This window comes from Anguilla anguilla, chromosome 6 (genome assembly GCF_013347855.1).
Source record: "Anguilla anguilla isolate fAngAng1 chromosome 6, fAngAng1.pri, whole genome shotgun sequence".
In the NCBI taxonomy this organism is placed as follows: Eukaryota; Metazoa; Chordata; class Actinopteri; order Anguilliformes; family Anguillidae; genus Anguilla; species Anguilla anguilla.
The window spans coordinates 218,505-239,614 of record NC_049206.1 but is presented as its reverse complement, the minus strand read 5'-3'; the positions used below and the strand labels follow the sequence as shown (position 1 = coordinate 239,614).

Here is a 21,110-nt window from a genome sequence, read left to right as displayed (position 1 = left end):
GCTTCTCTGTCACATTTCATTCTACTTTATTCAGTCTTTACATTTCAGGTCTACATTCGCCAAAAGCAATTTAGTTCTCCTGTAAGTACAACAGCAAAAACAGGCGGTTTGCTAAAGAAAGATTTTGAAGGTTTAGTGTGATGTTTCTTTTTTGTTTTAGAAAAAAATATTAAATGACACTTGTAAAAATGTTTCTACAACCAGCAAAAAACCTCATGAATGAAAACATTAAAAATATCAACTATGTACAAAAACATCAATAATATATATATACCGTATATTTTCTATATACAATATCTTCTATATCAACAAAAATATGTATCAATGGAGCTGCTATTAGTCACATCTGAGTCACATCTACAGGTTTATTATCATAAAAAAATAACTTTAAAAAACCTTCAGTGTGACGTGAGAACAGAGATCAGACATAAATCACCTCTAACAAACCGTCTGAAGCTCCGCAGCCTGGCAGAAAAACAAAACTAAACAAGAGTGTTTAGTGTGAAAAGATCACACTAGTGTGTTCTGAGAGGAGTCGGCTCCCTACGCCATCTCCAAACAGGTTCAGCCATCCAGCATCTGCAAACAGATTCAGCCATCCAGCATCTGCAAACCAATTCAGCCATCCAGCATCTCCAAACAGGTTCAGCCATCCAGCATCTGCAAACAGATTCAGCCATCCAGCATCTGCAAACAGATTCAGCCATCCAGCATCTCCAAACAGATTCAGCCATCCAGCATCTGCAAATCGATTCAGCCATCCAGCATCTCCAAACAGATTCAGCCATCCAGCATCTCCAAACAGATTCAGCCATCCAGCTTCTCCAAACAGGTTCAGCCATCCAGCATCTCCAAACAAATTCAGCCATCCAGCATCTCCAAACAGATTCAGCCATCCAGCATCTCCAAACAGATTCAGCCATCCAGCTTCTCCAAACAGGTTCAGCCACCCAGCATCTGCAAACAGATTCAGCCATCCAGCATCTGCAAACAGATTCAGCCATCCAGCATCTGCAAACAGATTCAGCCATCCAGCATCTGCAAACCAATTCAGCCATCCAGCATCTCCAAACAGATTCAGCCATCCAGCATCTCCAAACAGGTTCAGCCATCCAGTATCTCCAAACAGATTCAGCCATCCAGCATCTCCAAACAGATTCAGCCATCCAGCATCTCCAAACAGGTTCAGCCACCCAGCATCTGCAAACAGATTCAGCCATCCAGCATCTGCAAACAGACTCAGCCATCCAGCATCTCCAAACAGATTCAGCCATCCAGCATCTCCAAACAGGTTCAGCCACCCAGCATCTCCAAACAGATTCAGCCATCCAGCATCTCCGAAGGAGGGCAGAGGGCCTCAGTGTGGAGACGGGTCGGGGGCGAGCAGCCAGGGGTCAAAGGTCCGATTCAGAGTACCACTCAGTCTGTGGTGACCCTAACCCACAGACATCGCCGTGACCCCAATGAAACGCACATAAGAGGCGAGGGGGTGACCCATTTCACCCAGAGAAAAAATAATCCTCCTGCGTGCGGAGAAAGAAGGAAAAGTCCTGAGACATTGATCGTTTGTTAGTTTGCTTCCCCCAAAGGGCCTCTGAATAAACACAACAATACTTGGCGCTCTGCGTTAGGATGGGCTGGATGGCGGTAAGGACAGGATTCGCCCGTTTTTCTTGCCTCCGTTCATGTGTGTGTAGGGCAGGTGTTGGTCGTAGTTCCCCCGCTGTGCAGCGTCTCTGGCGGGGCTGGACTCTGGGTCCAGCGGGACGCTCTCCATGTTCTCCAGCTCCAGCTCCTCGGTTTTGGGCGGCTTGTTCTCCTCACTGTAGAAGAAGGACACCTCCTGAAAGGAGGGGTGCAGCTCCTCCTTCAGCATCTCTATCACCTCCTGGAATATGGGCCGCATCTTGGGGTTGTACTGCCAGCACATCTGCATCAGGCTGTGCCTGCGGGGGGGGGGGGGGGGGGGGGGGGGGGGGGGGGGGGCGTAACAACCATTTACCATGATTTATAAGGTAGAAACCCCTTACGTATCTTTGCGACGGCACTAGTGTTGTTCCCCATGGCATCAGCCTTCCAACAATACCAAACATGATTACACTGTATAATTGAAGACAAGGTTTATTTCATGCTGATGTTTTGCAACTGAGCACTGTCTCCATCACACCAGCTGACTCCCACTCAGCACAAACAGAGTCTGCTTTCCTCTGGGGATCTGAAATGGGGCACACTTCTGTACACCACCCGTCAGTAAGATTACAGCTGGCCTGTGCAGTTGTGCTTGGTAAGATTACTTACAGCTTGGATGTGCAGCTGTGTTTGGTAAGATTACTTACAGCTGGGCTGTGCAGCTGTGTTTGGTAAAATTACTTACAGCTGGCCTGTGGCAGCTGTGCTTGGTAACATTACTTACAGCTGGTCTGTGCAGCTGTGTTTGGAAAGATTACTTACAGCTGGCCTGTGGCAGCTGTGCTTGGTAAGATTACTTACAGCTGGTCTGTGCAGCTGTGTTTGGTAAGATTACTTACAGCTGGCCTGTGCAGCTGTGTTTGGTAAGATTACTTACAGCCGGTCTGTGCAGCTGTGTTTGGTAGGATTACTTATAGCTGGGCTGTGCAGCTGTGTTTGGTAAGATTACTTACAGCTGGGCTGAGCAGCTGTATTTGGCAAGATTACTTACAGCTGGGCTGTGCAGCTGTGTTTGGTAAGATTACTTACAGCTGGGCTGTGCAGCTGTGTTTGGTAAGATTACTTACAGCTGGGCTGTGCAGCTGTGTTTGGTAAAATTACTTACAGCTGGCCTGTGGCAGCTGTGCTTGGTAACATTACTTACAGCTGGTCTGTGCAGCTGTGTTTGGAAAGATTACTTACAGCTGGCCTGTGGCAGCTGTGCTTGGTAAGATTACTTACAGCTGGTCTGTGCAGCTGTGTTTGGTAAGATTACTTACAGCTGGCCTGTGCAGCTGTGTTTGGTAAGATTACTTACAGCCGGTCTGTGCAGCTGTGTTTGGTAGGATTACTTATAGCTGGGCTGTGCAGCTGTGTTTGGTAAGATTACTTACAGCTGGGCTGAGCAGCTGTATTTGGCAAGATTACTTACAGCTGGGCTGTGCAGCTGTGTTTGGTAAGATTACTTACAGCTGGGCTGTGCAGCTGTGTTTGGTAAGATTACTTACAGCTGGGCTGAGCAGCTGTGTTTGGTAAGATTACTTACAGCTGGGCTGTACAGCTGTGTTTGGTAAGATTACTTACAGCTGGGCTGAGCAGCTGTATTTGGCAAGATTACTTACAGCTGGGCTGTGCAGCTGTGTTTGGTAAGATTACTTACAGCTGGGCTGTGCAGCTGTGTTTGGTAAGATTACTTACAGCTGGGCTGAGCAGCTGTGTTTGGTAAGATTACTTACAGCTGGGCTGTGCAGCTGTGTTTGGTAAGATTACTTACAGCTGGTCTGCACAGTTGTCGGGCCGGTCCAGGTACCCTCCATCCATGATGAATTTGAGGACCTGCTCATTAGACAGTCCCTGATAGGGCTGCTCAGCCAATGTGCTGATCTCCCACAGCACCACCCCAAAGGACCTGCAGGGAGAGACTGAGAGAGTCAAACCAGCACCATTCCAAAAGACATGGGACATACTGCACCCCTACAATGTGAGGACCCCTGCTGGCTGGGTTTGGACTGGGTTTTTCTGCATTGGGTTTGGGCTAGATTTGGGCTGGTTTATGGCTGGTTTGGACTGGGTTTGGGCTGGGTTATGGTTGGGTTATGGCTGATTTGAGGTGGGTTGGGGCTGGGTTATGGCTGGTTTGTGCTGGGTTATGGTTGGGTTATGTCTGGTTTGGGCTGGGTTATGGTTGGGTTATGACTGGTTTGGAGTGGGTTGGGGCTGGGATATGGCTGATTGGGCTGGGTTATGGTTGGGTTATGCCTGTTTTGGGGTGGGTTGGGGCTGGGTTAGGGCTGGTTTGAGCTGGGTTATGGTTGGGTTATGGCTGATTTGGGCTGGGTTATGGCTAGGTTATGGCTGGTTTGGGCTGGGTTATGGTTAGGTTATGGCTGGCTAAGGCTGGGTTATGGTTGGGTTATGGCTGGTTTGGGCTGGGTTATGGTCGGGTTATGGCTGGTTTGGGCTGGGTTATGGTTGGGTTATGGCTGGTTTGGGCTGGGTTATGGCTTGGTTATACTTGGTTTGGGGTGGGTTGGGGCTGGCTTATGGTTGGTTTGGGCTGGGTTACAGTTGGGTTATGGCTGGTTTGGGCTGGGTTATGGTTGGGTTATGGCTGATTTGGGCTGGGCTATGGCTGGTTTGGGCTGGGTTACAGTTGGGTTATGGCTGGTTTGGGCTGGGTTATGGTTGGGTTATGGCTGGTTTGGGCTGGGTTATGGTTGGGTTATGGCTGATTTGGGCTTGGTTATGGCTGGTTTGGGCTGGGTTATGGTTGGGTTATGGCTGGTTTGGGCTGTGTTATGGTTGGGTTATGGCTGGTTTGGGCTGGGTTATGGTTGGTTTGGGCTGGGTTATGGTTGGGTTATGGCTGGTTTGGGCTGGGTTATGGCTTGGTTATACTTGGTTTGGGGTGGGTTGGGGCTGGCTTATGGTTGGTTTGGGCTGGGTTACAGTTGGGTTATGGCTGGTTTGGGCTGGGTTATGGTTGGGTTATGGCTGGTTTGGGCTGTGTTATGGTTGGGTTATGGCTAGGGAATTCACCAGCAATCTGAGTGTGCAGTGAAGACTCCGTCCTTCAGAGATTCGGGCGCCATCCAGCGCACCGGCAGCAGCCCCTTGCCCCCCTTCCTGTAGTAATCCGTCTCGTAGATGTCCCTGGTCATGCCGAAGTCTGGAGAATGACAGAGTGAGCCAAAACCAACTTAGAGCTTCTCAATCTACCCATTACCACGACCGCATATGCTGTCAACAGTTACCATTACTACTACCATTAAGTGATAGGTAGCTAACATCACCTAGCTAATAAGCTCCGAGCTGATAAAGGTTGGTTTCCAGTTAAAGTCCCGTTTCCCATACCTCCGATTTTAACGGTCAGATCCTCCGCTACCATGCAGTTGCGAGCCGCCAGGTCGCGGTGAACAAACTTCTTGGCGTTGAGGTACGCCATGCCGTCTGCGATCTCAGCCGCCATCTGGATCATCTCCTTCAGGGTGGGGGGAGGGCGCCCTGGGTTCAGCTGCTCAGAGACACACAGGCGCAGGTCACACGCGTGTAACACGCAGACAGAGACAGTGCAGGTCACATGTGTAACATGCAGACAGAGACAGTGCAGGTCACATGTGTAACACGCAGACGGAGACAATACAGGTGCAATACACATGCACACACACCCATGAGCACCAAAATGTGATGTTAAAGGTAATGTTAGGTACTTAGGGTGGTGTTAAAGATGGTGCACTGGGTGGTGCTTAAGGTGGGGTTAAAGATGGTGCATTGGGTGGTGCTTAAGGTGGGGTTAAAGATGGTGCATTGGGTGGTGCTTAAGGTGGAGTTAAAGGTGGTGCATTGGGTGGTGTTGGGTGCTTAGGGTGGTACTTAGGGTGGTGTTGGGTGTTTAGGGTGGTGTTAAAGCTGGTGCACTGGGTGATGCTTAAGGTAGGGTTAAAGGTGGTGCATTGGGTGGTGTTGGGTGCTTAGGGTGGTACTTAGGATGGTGTTAGGTGTTTAGGATGCTGCTTAAGGTGGGGTTAAAGGTCATGTAGGGTGGTACCTCAGCCTCAGGCCGTAGGCTACGCAAGTAGCTCTTTAGATCACCGTGAGTCATCAGCTCCATGACCACCAGTGTGGGCTGCCCCTTCGAGACCACACCCAGCAGGCGCACCTGCAATAGGGCAGGGTCAGGTAAACCACTGCACAGGTAAACCAGCGTACAACCATCTACCTGTCTAATCACAACACACCACAGCCGTTTAAGCAGAGCTCTCCTGCAACTCACCGTTCTGCCTTTAAACCTCACCGTTCTACACCTGTACTTGACAGTTCTATACCTGTAACTCACTGTTCTACACCTGTACCTCACAATTCTACACTCGTACCTCACTGTTCTACACTCGTACCTCATGGTTCTGCACCTGTACCTCACAGTTCTACAGCAGTGCCTCACTGTTATACACCTGTACCTCACAGTTCTACACTCGTACCTCACTGTTCTACACCTGTACCTCATAGTTCTACACTCGTACCTCACTGTTCTGCACTCGTACCTCACTGTTCTACAGCAGTGCCTCATTGTTCTACACCTGTACCTCACTGTTCTATACTCGTACCTCACTGTTCTGCAGCAGTACCTCACAGTTCTACACTCGTACCTCACAGTTCTACACTCGTACCTCACTGTTCTACACTCGTACCTCACGGTTCTACACTCGTACCTCACGGTTCTACACTCGTACCTCATGGTTCTGCACCTGTACCTCACTGTTCTACACTCGTACCTCACTGTTCTACACTCGTACCTCACTGTTCTACAGCAGTACCTCACAGTTCTACACTCGTACCTCACTGTTCTACACTCGTACCTCACTGTTCTACACTCGTACCTCACTGTTCTACACCTGTACGTCACAGTTCTACACTCGTACCTCACGGTTCTACACCTGTACCTCACAGTTCTATACTCGTACCTCACTGTTCTGCAGCAGTACCTCATAGTTCTACACCTGTACCTCACTGTTCTACACTCGTACCTCACGGTTCTACACTCGTACCTCACGGTTCTACACTCGTACCTCACGGTTCTACACTCGTACCTCACAGTTCTACACTCGTACCTCATGGTTCTACACCTGTACCTCACAGTTCTACACTCGTACCTCACGGTTCTGCACCTGTACCTCACTGAGTTGATTATCTGTGCAGTCTAGAGTATCTGTATCCAGGCTCACCCAATTTATCCATCCATTAAGCCTCAGTGACTTCCTGTGACCTGTGACCTTACCACATGGTGGCAGCTGAAGGCCTTCATAATGGACGCCTCGTTGAGGAACTCGATCCTCTCGCGCAGGCTGGCCGACTCGTTCACCGTCTTCACCGCCACGCGCGTCTCCGGCTCCCCCTTCACCGTGTCCCTGGCCACGCCCTCGTACACCATGCCAAAGGAGCCCTGCCCCAGCTCCTGCATCACCGCGATCTTCTCCCGCGGCACCTCCCAGTCATCCGCCACGTACACTACACACACACACACACACACACAGAGACACCGTTACACACATGCACACATGCCATTACACACACACACACACACACATAGAGACACCGTTACACACACGCACACATGCCATTACACACACACACACACACACACACACATGCCACTACACACACACACACACACACACGCACACGCACACGCACACGCACACACAAACTGGACATGCACACACACACACACACACACACACACACACACACACACACACACCCGTAACACTGACATGCATACGCTGTGGTCACACACACAGGCTGGAGCCGATCGGCATTCACTCAGATGATAGGCTGATTTCACAGGACAGAAAACAGGAGGCAGGAACACTCTAATGTGCCAGCAGGGGGCACTGTTTCCTCACCATCGTTGGCGCTCAGGTACTCCGGGTTCGAGGAGGCGTAGAGCGGTCCCGTGGGGCCCTGGGTTTGTCTGGGGGGGGGGGAGGGGCAGGTCAAACAGGGGAGGAGCTCAGCGTTGTGCTTTCCTGACCATGGCTACGCCCACCATACATGGTTGCCATAGCAACGTTCACATGACACACTCACTTTTTCTTGAAGGCCAGGAAGGCCCCTGCCACCATGACCAGGAGCAAAATCACGCAGACCACTGGACCAACCACGATCTTAGCAATGCTGAACGGGTCGTTTCCTGCAGGACCACAACACAACCGCACCCAGGTTTACCTCAACATCAACCATTCCATAACCATTCACAAACTGTTCGCCAGCCTCTCACGACAACCAGAACTATTCAACAGTCATTCACTGCAACACAACCCTTCACCCAGGACCCGGATCACACTGACACAAACAAGGCTGTCGAGCACACAACACAGCAGCATTCAGGGACAGGGGTCAGGGATGCTGACAGGACGAGGGTGAGGGCGGAGCCGGGTGGGGCAGAGTCGGGTGGGGCGGGGTGGGGTGAGGCAAAGCGAGGAGAGGGCAGGGCTGGGGGCGGAGCCAGGCGGGGCGACTCACGCCGGTCCTGTACGTAGAAGTAGGCGGGCTCGGTCCAGGACCCGTTCCCTGCCAGCGAGGTGGCACGGATCCTCAGGCTGTAGTTCCCAGGGTGCACCACTCTCAGGCTGCAGCCCCCATCCACAATGTAGCTCTTCTGTGGAATACAGTGGTGCTGTTCCTGCAGAACACACACACACACACGCAAACACATAAACACACACAGCACTGAGCCTATAAAGGACTAATTTATATAACTGCACGTGTGTGTGTGTGTGTGTGTGTGAGTGCATGTGTGTGACTGTGTGTGTGTGTGTGTGGTGAGTGTGTGAGTGTGACTGTGTGAGTGTGTGTGTGAGTGTGCGTGTGTGTGTGCATGTGTGTGTGTGTGTGAGTGTGACTGGTTGTGTGTGTGTGTGCATGTGTGCGTGTGACTGTGTGTGTGTGCGTGTGTGTGTGAGTGCGTGTGTGTCTGTGTGTGTGTGTGAGTGTGACTGGATGTGTGTGTGTGTGCGCGCGTGTGTGTGAGTGCATGTGTGTGACTGTGTGTGTGTGTGTGTGTGTGTGTGTGTGTGTGTGTGCGTGTGACTGTGTGTGTGAGTGTGTGTGCGTGTGTGTGAGTGTGTGTGTGTGTCTGTGTGTGTGCGCGTGTGTGTGTGTGACTGTGTGTGTGTGTGAGTGTGTGTGCGTGTGTGTGTGTGTGTGAGTGTGAGTGTGTGTGTGTCTGTGTGTGTGTGCATGTGTGTGTGAGTGTGTGTGCGTGTGAGTGTGTGTGTGTCTGTGTGTGTGTGCATGTGTGTGAGTGTGACTGAGTGTGTGTGTGAGTGTGGGTGTGTGAGTGTGTGTGCAGTACCTCAGAGTCTCCTAGCCTCCTGTAGATGAGCTCGTACAGGAGGACCATGCCGTTGGGCTCTCTGGGGGAGGTCCAGCGGACGCTCACTGAGTACTCAGACACATCACAGCTGATTGGCCCCGTGATGTCATCAGCTTTATCTACAGAGTAAACAACCAGAGCCCTTTATACATGCACACACACACACACACACTCACACATGCACAGCGCAGTCACGCGTGCACATACACACACACACACACACGCGCACACACACTGTTACACACACACACTCAAAGGGTGAGGTCACAGTTAAGGGGTCGGGGTCACAGTTAAGGGGAGGGGTCACAGTTAAAGGGTGGGGTCACAGTTAAGGGGTGGGGTCACAGTTAAGAGGCAAGGTTATAGTTAGGGGCGGGCCACATTTAAGAGGTGGGTCTCAGTAAAGGGGCGGAGTTACCCTCAGGCATGGTGCGAGCGCTGACATAGGCCGCCATGCTGCAGCGGGCGGGGTCAGTCGGGTGGTTGCAGGCGTGAATCTCGATCTGGTAGCTGGTGAAGTGGTGCAGGTTGGAGATGACGGTCCACTCTTTGTCCACGGGCAGAACCAGCTTCCTCCCCTCCTCTTCCTCCGGCCCGCTGGCGACTGAGGCGTTGGACAAGCCAGAGGGTGTGGCCAGGAGGTGGGGCTGTGTCGCATTGGCCACGCCCACTACAGACCTGCGCCGTCTGGAGGGCCTGGGGGGGGACGGGGGGAGACAAGTAATGCAGGTCTCCCGTACATGACTCTGAACACCTGGCTGTGCCGTACCTGATCCTGAACACCTGGCTGTGCCGTACCTGATCCTGAACACCTGGCTGTGCCGTACCTGATCCTGAACACCTCGTTGTGCCGTACCTGATCCTGAACACCTCGTTGTGCAGGTAGTTCTCGAAGGTCTTGCGGTACTCTGACTCCTCGGCCTCCTTCTTCAGCTGCTTGTCGGTTTTGGGACAGCCACAGCAGCGCCCCCCCCGGCCCTGATTGTCCGTCTGGTTCCATTTCTGCTCCTCCTCGCTGTCAACGAGCGTAGGAGCGCGTGACGGCAGCTTCATACCTGTCATACAGGTAGAGAGGGTTAGCACACAAGTAGAGCGGGTTAGCACAGATAGAGAGAGTTAGCACAGGTACAGGAGGTTAGCACAGGTAGAGAGGGTTAGTACAGGTACAGCGGGTTAGCACAGGTAGAGAGGGTTAGCACACAAGTAGAGTGGGTTAGCACGGATAGAAAGGGTTAGCACAGGTAGAGAGGGTTAGCACAGGTACAGCGGGTTAGCACAGGTAGAGAGGGTTAGCACAGGTAGAACGGGTTAACGCAGGTGGAGCGGGTTAGCACAGGTAGAGTGAGTTAGCGCACAGGTAGAGTGGATTAGCACACAGGTAGAGTGGGTTACCACAGATACGGAGGGTTAGCACAGGTAGAGCGGTTTAGCACAGGTAGAGCGGTTTAGCACAGGTAGAGCGGGTTAGCACACAAGTAGAGCGGGTTACCGCACAGGTAGAGTCGGTTAGCACACAAGTTGAAAGGGTTAGTGCAGGTAGGGAAGGTTAGCGCACAGGTAGGGAGGACGACTGCAGGCTTGGTCTATGTTCATAGCCAGATGTGCCACCTGGGATCAGACTCCTATGCCCCTCCCCACAGCGCTCCGATTGGCTGCTCACCCTGCTGGCAGTAGTCGTATCTGAGGAGCTGGGGGGCCTCCGGCTGCTGCTGGCAGAACAGCAGGTAGTGCGTGATGTTGCCGTTGGGATCGGAGGGAGGGCGCCACTTCAGGATGATCTGAGAGGAGGAGTTAGAGGAGGAGATGGGATCCAGCGGAACAGAGGGCTCTGAGAGAGAGAGAGAGGGGGAGCGAGAGAGAGAAGGCGAGAGAAAGAGAGAGGGAGAGACAGAGAGAGAAAGAGAAAGAGAGGGGGGAGAGAGAGGGAGAGACAGAGAGAGGGGGAGTGAGGGAGAAAAGGTGAGAGAAAGAGAGGGGGAGAGAGAAGGAGAGAGACATCCTGTTACCCTGTTACAGGCTCTGAGAAGGTTAGCTGTCTGTTCCCGGGGCTAAATGATTGTGATGTAGTATGAGATTTGGGGTGATGTGGGCAGGGCTGAATGCTTGTGATGTAATATGAGATTTGGGGTGATGTGGGCGAGGCTAAATGATTGTGATGTAATATGAGATTTGGGGTGATGTGGGCGGGGCTGAATGCTTGTGATGTGGGCGGGGCTCACTGGTGGCGTTGGTGCGGACGTAGATGATCTGGCTCTTGGCGCCGTGGACCTGGTGCTCGTCGGAGGCAGACAGCAGGGTCTTGACGAAGATGGCGTACTGCGTCCAGGGTTTGAGGGGGTGGATGAGGTGACCCGGCTCCTGTTGCTCCTTCCCCTCTGTAGGGCGGGGGGGCGGGTCCACATCTGCGATCACCCAGCTGTTCGAGCCGCACGCGTCCTGCCCGTCAAACTCAGTCACGTTCCGGAAGGGCCTGAGGGCAGACACAAACACTGCCATTTCGGATTTCACATTTTGGACTCATTCTATTGGCTGATTAAGCTGCCACTCACGCCTCTCTGTACAGGACCATGAACCCCAGAAGATCTCGGAAATCTGAAGGCCAGAAGGGTTCCCACTTTATGATGATCTTATCAGATAATGTTCGCACCTGTGTGAACCTCAGCACCTGGTTTTCACCTGAGAGAGAGAGAGGGAGAGAGAGAGAGAGGAGCACCGAAATTTCAGTTCAGTTAATTTCATCCCCATTTATGCTTAGTGCTCTAAGTGTCCTTGCAAGTCTGTCATTCTAAATGACCACACAGGCCAGTGGTTCTAATACAGGTCTGTGGTACAAAGTGATCTTACAGGCCAGTGGTTCCAAGTGAGTGTACATGCCAGTGGTACTAAGTGATCTTACAGGAGGCCTGGTCCCCATTGGTCTTGGAGGCAATTTCATTCTTGGTCTGGCGGTCCTTAGTCCCAGTGACCTCCTCCATCTTGCGAATCTGGGACATGCAGAGCTTGGAGTTGTAGTGGAAGAGCATGCGGCCCTGCAGGATGGTGAGGTTGTGTTTCCTCCAGTCCCACAGCTGCCGCAGATTCTGGTTGTCCAGGGCATAGAACGAGTAGTTCCTGAGAGCGAAGAACCGAGAGGTTGAGCCAAACCAGACCAACAGAGGGTCCAGAGACCCAGCAGAGATCCTGTTATGGGGTTAGACATCTGTACATACAGACAAGCCTAAAAACATCCATCAGCTAGACAGGAAGGGGAGGAGTCACCCACCCGACTTCCAGGGTGTCCCCACGGATGAGTCGCAGCTTTCGCAGGAAGGAGAGGGACACCAGGGCGTAGGAGCGGCGTACCATCAGGTAGCCAGTGATCTCCTCCAGCTGGCCCAGGCTGGCCTCCAGCTCTGCAGCAATGTTATCTGCACCAGAGAAACAGCCAATCAGTGCTGGGAGGGCAGGGCCAGGCCTGAGGACATGGTCAAGGTGAGGTGAGCGGGTGGGGCCGGGGCCAGGGAGGGGTGAGTGGGCGGGGCCAGGGATGAGTGGGCAGGGTCGGGGAGGAGTGGGCGGGGGCGGGGCCAGGGCCGGGTCAGTACTTACTGCCGCCGCGGATGTTGATGATCAGGCTGCCGTTGAGGACGGTGCAGCCGAGCAGCGCCTGAGCCGCCGTCACTGAGTCGACCATCTTCAAACCCGCGCACACCTTCGGACACAGCCCCGCGCACGGCCTGCAGCTCAGCCTGCAGGGGGCGCAACCATGGTCAGAACACGCACACACACACACACACGCACATAGCGCACACATACACACACACGCACGCACACAGTGCACACACACGCATGCACGCACACAGTTTACACACACACATACACACGCACGCACACACACACACACACACACACACACAGCCGTGGGTAAGGTGGGTGTGGGTAAGGTGGGTGTGGGTAAGATGGGAGGGGGTAAGATGGGTGTGGGTAAGGTGGGTGTAGATTAAGTGCTGTTGGCGGTACTGGGTGCAGTTAAGGAGGAGGTGCTTACGTGGTGGAGTTGACAGTGGTGTAGCCAGAGGGGCATTCTGGGATACAGGCCCCGTTGTGGATGACGTGCTCGGGGCAGTTGCCAGCCTGGCTGCTGCCGCAGTGCCGGTGCAGGTCCTGGCAGAAGCGGAAGCTGACGCAGCGCCAGCCCCTGAAGGCGTAGGAGCCGGGAGGGCAGCGGTCCACACACCGGCCCCGCAGCAGGAAGTGCCGGCATGCCACACACTCACCGGAGGAAGCAGGAGCAGCACACCCGCCCAGACACTCCTCAGCACAGCACTGCCCCTCCCTGGTGCAGGCCCGCTGCTTACAGGAGGCCGGGCACACTGGGGGGGGGGAGGAGGGAGAAGAGAGGGAGGAGGGAGGGGGGAGGGGGGAGGGGGGAGGGGGGGAGAGAGGGAGGGGGAGGGGAGGGAGAGGGAGGGGGGAGGAGGAGGGAGAGGGAGAGGGAGGGGGGAGGGGGGAGGGGGGAGGAGGAGGAGGGGGAGGGAGGTTAAGTAAGCAGGTTAAGGAGTGATGTATATGTTCCGTAAGCAGATTAAGGTGTGCTGTATGTGTTCAGTAAGCAGATTAAGGTGTGCTGTATGTGTTCAGTAAGCAGGTAAAGGTGTGCTGTATGTCTTCAGTAAGAAGGTAAAGGTGTGCTGTATGTGTTCAGTAAGCAGGTAAAGGTGTGCTGTATGTGTTCAGTAAGCAGATAAAGGTGTGCTGTATGTGCTCAGTAAGCAGGTAAAGGTGTGCTGTATGTGTTCAGTAAGCAGATAAAGGTGTGATGTATGTGCTCAGTAAGCAGGTAAAGGTGTGCTGTATGTGTTCAGTAAGCAGGTAAATGTGTGCTGTATGTGTTCAGTAAGCAGGTTAAGGTTTGCTGTATGTGTTCAGTAAGCAGGTAAAGGTGTGCTGTATGTGTTCAGTAAGCAGATAAAGGTGTGCTGTATGTGCTCAGTAAGCAGGTTAAGCTGTGCTGTATGTGCTCAGTAAGCAGGTAAAGGTGTGCTGTATGTGTTCAGTAAGCAGGTTAAGGTTTGCTGTATGTGTTCAGTAAGCAGGTAAAGGTGTGCTGTATGTGTTCAGTAAGCAGATAAAGGTGTGCTGTATGTGCTCAGTAAGCAGGTTAAGGTGTGCTGTATGTGCTCAGTAAGCAGGTAAAGGTGTGCTGTATGTGTTCAGTAAGCAGATTAAGGTGTGCTGTATGGGTTCAGTAAGTAGCTTAAGGTGTGCTGTGTGTGTTCAGTAAGCAGATTAAGGTGTGCTGTATGGGTTCAGTAAGTATCTTAAGGTGTGCTGTATGTGTTCAGTAAGCAGATTAAGGTGTGCTGTATGTGCTCAGTAAGAAGGTAAAGGTGTGCTGTGTGTGCTCAGTAAGCAGATTAAGGTGTGCTGTATGTGTTCAGTAAGCAGATTAAGGTGTGCTGTATGTGTTCAGTAAGAAGATTAAGGTGTGCTGTGTGTGCTCAGTAAGCAGGTAAAGGTGTGCTGTATGTGTTCAGTAAGCAGATTAAGGTGTGCTGTGTGTGTTCAGTAAGCAGGTAAAGGTGTGCTGTATGTGTTCAGTAAGCAGGTAAAGATGTGCTGTATGTGTTCAGTAAGCAGGTAAAGGTGTGCTGTATGTGTTCAGTAAGCAGGTAAAGGTGTACTCACTGCGCTGGCAGTGGCTCTGGGTCCAGCAGCGGGCGCTGAAGTGCCCGTTGATGGTGGTTGACTGGCAGCTGCTCTTGCCCTGAGCCACACCGGGACACACATCCCCACATTCCCGCTCGTTCTTATTGGCCACCACATAGTTATCCTCCACCGAGTCCAGGATCTTGGACCAGTCCAGGGTGGATAGGTAGCAGAGGTTGGGATTCTTCTCGATGCGCACAGAGCCGCGTGTGATGTTGGTGAGGGAGGCCAGGCCTAGCTCCTTCAGCTGCAGCACCTCAAACATCACCAGTGCATAGTTGAAGAACAGGTTGTTCCCGCGGATGACGCTCAGGTTGGGGAACAGGCCGTACAGGCTCTCCAGGCCGTACACACGGAACAGCAGCAGGTAGTCCGTGATCACGGCCAGCCGTGGGAAGCTCAGGTGCCGGAAGTCCTCGGGTTTGGCTTTGAAGATGAGCAGGATCTTCAGATGGCCCTCGATCACCGTGCAGTTCTCCAGCACACGCATGTTGGTCACGTTGTTCCGGATGTCCGTGCTCTGGCAAACTGACAGGGTGGGAACAGGAGGCCAGAACCATCAGTGAGCTGCAATCAGCACTGACTGACCTCACACTGCTGTAATCAGCACTGACTGACCTCTGACCTCACACTGGAGCAATCAGCACAGACTGACCTCTGACCTCACACTGCTGTAATCAGCACAGACCGACCTCACACTGCAGCAATCAGCACAGACCGACCTCTGACCTCACACTGCTGTAATCAGCACAGACTGACCTCTGACTTCACACTGCAGCAATCAGCACAGACCGACCTCTGATCTCACACTGCTGCAATCAGCACAGACTGACTTCTGACCTCACACTGCAGCAATCAGCACTGACTTACCTCACACTGATGCAATCAGCACTGACTGACCTCACACTGCTGTAATCAGCACAGACTGACCTCACGTTGCTGTAATAAGCACAGACTGACCTCACACTGCTGTAATCAGCACTGACTGACCTCACACTGCTGCAATCAGCACAGACTGACCTCACACTGCTGTAATCAGCACTGACTGACCTCACACTGCTGTAATCAGCACTGACTGACCTCACACTGCTGCAATCAGCACTGACTGACCTCACACTGATGTAATCAGCACTGACTGACCTCTGACCTCACACTGCTGCAATCAGCACTGACTGACCTCTGGCCTCACACTGCTGCAATCAGCACTGACTGACCTCTGACCTCACACTGCTGCAATCAGCACTGACTGACCTCTGACCTCACACTGCAGCAATCAGCACTGACTGACCTCTGACCTCACACTGCAGCAATCAGCACTGACTGACCTCTGACCTCACACTGCTGTAATCAGCCCAGACTGACCTCTGACCTCACACTGCAGCAATCAGCACACACTGACCTCACACTGCTGTAATCAGCACTGACTAACCTCTGACCTCACACTGCAGCAATCAGCACTGACTGACCTCTGACCCCACACTTCCAATCTGTGATGTGACTAGCCTTCCAGATTTTCACAATCAAAAGGCTGCATTTGCATACATGCAGTAATATAAGCTAGTAAATGTGAATGTAAGCAATGTAAGATGCCTTGAAGGAGGACATCTGAACGTAGTCAAGTCTGAAAGCTATGAATATTGCTGTAATGCATATCCTACAGCACCAGACAGCTATGCCATTAGAGCCATAGCCCACTAAATTGTGGAATATTTGTGGAATGTGTTTTTGAGGACAGCTCCAAGCCCTCTCCGACAGCGGACGGTTTCCAGGACATCCCTGCACATCTCAAACTGTGACTCATGCTAGGAAAATCCATCTAACACTCAGCACATTCAATCACAGTACAAAATGCTTCTTTCTGTAACTTGGCAGGTTAAGCAATAGTTGTATTTTAGCTGTACCAAACTGCAGTTGTGTGTGAGTGAGGTCTGTACCAGACTGCAGTTCTGTGTGAGTGTGGTCTGTACCAGACTGCAGTTCACGTGAGTGAGGTCTAAAAAAAGTAAAATACTGTATTGGCAAAGTAACAACTCTGAAAATCTAATTTATTTGTTCTTGGGCTTTTTAGAACATGCATCAACTTTCTTACAGAATGAAATCGGGCTACAATCCGTTAGGCAGGCACAAATTAAATTCTGCTATTTAAATGATAGCCTACTATGTCTGCCAAAACAAATTACATTATGATCAATCAATTAATCGTGGTAATAATTTGACAGGTAATAAATGTTCTCCGTGATTGACATATAAACCGAACCCTTGAAGTTAAAATACACAGCAAACCTAACTTGATTTTAAGACTTAATTTATTGGATTCTGTAGAATGTGAAAATGAGCTAGCTGGCTATGTTCAGGTTCCTCTGGGTTGAAAATGGTTATGGCCAACGTGTAAAATGCAGCCGTTTGAAATGTAACCCTGATGTATAAACACATTAATGGATGGATGCGAAAATAGAATTTAAGCGTGCTGAAAGTGTGGTAACATCACCAGGCTCGCTTCAGAAGCAGATCTGCCGGCTAAAATCAGCCAGTAAGCTAACTCGCACCATATCATAGAGTAAAAACACTACGGAGAGCGCTATAAATACGGAATTCCCCTATTATCGGGCTCTTTGATCTATCCGCCATCCAATTTGTTTACAAATTAGATTCCCAGTCAGTTCAGGGGCCTTTGCCTGCAAACAAATCCCGCACCTTCCAGTTTAGCTTTGCGCAAATAGACCTGCGTTATCCAGTAGCGAGTGGCAGTCTAGCTGCGGGATGACATAGTTAGCATTATCTTAGCTACCGTCAATTTAGATATCGTCAGCTTAAAAACAAACATATAGTATATATGGCAACACAAAAATATCTTTACTGCGAAACAGCTAACCAATTAGCGACGGTTAGCGCCAGCCGATTGTCAAAATAATTAACTGAGCTAGTGAATGTTAGCCACTACTGCCACACTGTTAGATAGCCACATGGCTAACGAGATGGAGCGATTAGTCCACATGCAGCAAGTTTCAAACACCTCTGATATAATTTATATTCGGTTAATCAAAATTGGCTACGCGAAATCCTATGTTTTCTGTACTTGTGGGAGTAATTTACGCGCCTACTGTCCTAGTTAACTAGCAATAGCCTGCTATGTTATGTTATTGCTGGTTTGATTATTCGCTGTTTGGCATGGCGCTAACATTGGCCACCTATCGATAAGGCAAACATTTACGCAGGACATGCACAATTGTTTACTGTATGACTAAAGTTACTTACTTTCCCCATTAGTTAACTGGCAACTCAGCACCAAGTAGACAACAGTGACCAAAACCACCGGCGCAGAAATCTTGACCTGCATCCTGAATTCTGGCTTTGGCCAGCTCGCGAGCCAGTCTGATGGTAAGTAGCCTATATACCCAGGTGCGTGGCGAACAACTTATAAATCCAGAATTGCAAATAAATTCAGTTTAGTTTATAAGCTTTGCAAATACTGAAACCTGAAAACTGGTCACCCCCAGAAGGGCTGAATTAAGGCGTTTGTGGCCAATTCGCAAATATTCTCCCTGCTATTCCTCAGCAAGGGCAAATCGGCCCCTGAGAAACGTCATCTTGTTTTCTGGCAATACTTAATCAAACAGTAAGCTTCATTTTCCATAAAGTTGTCGAATCGATTTTTTTTTCTCATCGGTTAAAGTTTGTTTGACAATATCCTCCTTTAGTCCAGAAATACCAATCCCCCATGCTGTCTAGCAGGCAGCTGGTGACGTTAGCTGGCTGTCTAAACATCCAGATAGGAAACTTTGGTGTTTTTTGTGAATACTAGGCAGTTCGTTCAGAAGATCCAGTAATTCTCACATCCATAAATTCGGAGGGACAAAGCCAATTATTTTTGGTTTAGGAATAAACGTATTTATACTATCCGTTCCACCATAAATCCCAGTTATCTTGTCCTGAACTGCAGTCCCGGTTGTTGGCGTTAATGCATCCACGGATCGCCTCCTTTGATAAACAACAGATGTACTAAATGTCCAACATCCTGATTTTCCCTGTCATGGGAAAATAAGGGTTTTAAAAAAGCTGGTCGGTACATCCTATTCATACCTCAAGATAGCGTTTTAGAAACGTATTTTTAGTTTCTGTGAAGATATCCTTTAACTCTTTCACGACTTTGTTCGACAATGATTTCCACAAGAAGGGATTTTTTAAATCGTCGCTACTCCCAATTTGCACGTATCACAAGCAGAATGCTTCGGACACTGCGAACTCCCAAGAGCAGGACTGGAAATACACAACCTCCAACAAGATGCAGAACTTCAAAGTTCCACAAAAATATTTTACCTCTACGACTGAAAGCTTGTCCGCAGAGCTAGCAAAGAGCTCATAAGAGCACCTCTTACTCCAGTTCCCCCTGTTCGTCCCTGCGTCCGTAAACAAGAGCCGGCCGTCAGATGCAGCGAAACGGGGGTGCAGAGGAAATCATGGGCTGGATTAGCTAATGGCACTGATGGAAATTCAGGGTCGGGAGTCCCGCGCATGGGACACGTTGACCATGTTCATATGTAGTAATAATTAAAATAATAATTGTTTTAGCTTTTAGGACAGCTTGCATTATGCCGCCTTTAGCCAGCTGCCGAGGCTGTTGAGTTCCCTTTAAAGTTTGGATGCTTGACAAACCATTGATATATTTCCAAACTTATAAACCATTGATAAGGCAAACTTATAAACATCTTGGTAAGGGTTGTTGTTGTTGTTAACGTCCAGGCTGCCCTGGGCCAGGGGAATGTAATGCGCCGTAAATGATTCGCCAAGAAAGAAAGAGATAAGCATGTCCATCAATGTAGTCATCCACTAAACCTAAACCCGTTATCTTTACCTGCCAGCTGCCACACCAGCTTTATCACTGAGGTCTGAGGAAATTAATAAAATACACACTTCCCTTCTCTGTTTCTCTGTCTGTTGCCGAAATTCGGTCTTGATGCTTCGAAATTCCATTCCATTCCACATGTAGCTATGTCTGTACCTAACTGAAAGGAATTTCCTCTTGAAGACAAACTATCTATCTTATCTTTTGGTACCACAGTTTAAAAAACGAAAATGGAAACATAAAATAACATGACAATAACAGGCCATTCAGCACAACAATGCTCGCCATTTGTCTGACTAAACTGTACCTAGTGCTCTGATTACCTGCAGATCTTACAGTGTCAAGACTGGTCTTGAAAATCATAGGTTTTATCTTTTTTTTTTGGCAGACACTTTCATCCAAAGCGATGTACAACAAGTGCATACCAAAGGTCAGTGGAACAACTACAAAGCATAGGTCCGATAAGGTACGATACTCATTTTGTAACAGGTAATCCTAGCCATGAAGACATTAAGTCCAGTTCATACAGTAAACATTACTCTGACCTAACCTATGCTAAGTAAAACTAGGAGGCATGACAAACTAAAACATCAAGATAATGATACAAAGTACAATAAGTGCTGGATGGAGGTGCATGTAACATGTTACATACCAGGAATCAATTTGGTTGCTCGTTTTGAACCTTTTCCAGAGCCTCTATATTGTTCTTGTAGTACTGTCCCCAGAACTGCACACTGGTTCTCCTGTAGTACTGTTTTTGGTCCGAACCCTAATTACCATCTAGCCTGACTCTCCTGTAGTGCTGTGTGGCCTGTAGGGTGTAAAATAGTCACTGGCTCTCCTGTAGTGCTGTGTGTGGTCTGTAGGGTGTAAAATAGTCATTGGCTCTCCTGTAGTGCTGTGTGGCCTGTAGGGTGTAAAATAGTCATTGGCTCTCCTGTAGTGCTGTGTGGCCTATATGGTGTAAAATAGTCACTGGCTCTCCTGTAGTGCTGTGTGGTGTGTAGGGTGTAAAATAGTCATTGGCTCTCCTGTAGTGCTGTGTGGCCTATAGGGTGTAAAATAGTCATTGGCTCTCCTGTAGTGCTGTGTGGTCTGTAGGGTGTAAAATAGTCATTGGCTCTCCTGTAGTGCTGTGTGGCCTATATGGTGTAAAATAGTCACTGGCTCTCCAGTAGTGCTGTGTGTGGTCTGTAGGGTGCAAAATAGTCATTGGCTCTCCTGTAGTGCTGTGTGGTGTGTAGGGTGTAAAATAGTCATTGGCTCTCCTGTAGTGCTGTGTGGCCTATAGGGTGTAAAATAGTCATTGGCTCTCCTGTAGTGCTGTGTGGTCTGTAGGGTGTAAAATAGTCATTGGCTCTCCTGTAGTGCTGTGTGTGGTCTGTAGGGTATAAAATAGTCACTGGCTCTCCTGTAGTGCTGTGTGGTCTGTAGGGTGTAAAATAGTCACTGGCTCTCCTGTAGTGCTGTGTGTGGTCTGTAGGGTGTAAAATAATCACTGGCTCTCCTGTAGTGCTGTGTGTGGTCTGTAGGGTG

The 21,110-nt window shown here is 50.2% G+C and overlaps 1 protein-coding gene across 2 annotated transcripts; it reads right to left on the bottom strand.

Annotated features, from left to right (window-relative positions):
- Positions 1 to 7: 7 nt before the first annotated feature.
- LOC118229991 (insulin receptor-like) lies at positions 8 to 19,219 on the bottom strand. 2 transcript variants are annotated; one of them, XM_035422629.1, is made up of 21 exons: positions 19,049 to 19,219; positions 14,711 to 15,259; positions 13,071 to 13,395; positions 12,632 to 12,771; positions 12,306 to 12,450; positions 11,940 to 12,154; positions 11,593 to 11,719; positions 11,263 to 11,513; positions 10,704 to 10,871; positions 9,900 to 10,098; positions 9,462 to 9,739; positions 9,023 to 9,162; positions 8,191 to 8,350; positions 7,756 to 7,858; positions 7,572 to 7,639; positions 6,944 to 7,173; positions 5,717 to 5,827; positions 5,023 to 5,182; positions 4,708 to 4,837; positions 3,443 to 3,577; positions 8 to 1,946 (listed from the first exon to the last, which is right to left on the bottom strand). In XM_035422629.1, the coding sequence occupies exons 2-21, from the start codon at positions 15,219 to 15,221 to the stop codon at positions 1,628 to 1,630; spliced, it is 3,915 nt and encodes a 1,304-aa protein (XP_035278520.1). In that variant the 5' UTR covers positions 15,222 to 15,259; positions 19,049 to 19,219; the 3' UTR covers positions 8 to 1,627. The 2 variants fall into 2 exon arrangements, with proteins under 2 accessions (XP_035278520.1, XP_035278519.1); XM_035422628.1 differs by having other exon boundaries at positions 17,987 to 19,218.
- Positions 19,220 to 21,110: the final 1,891 nt, after the last annotated feature.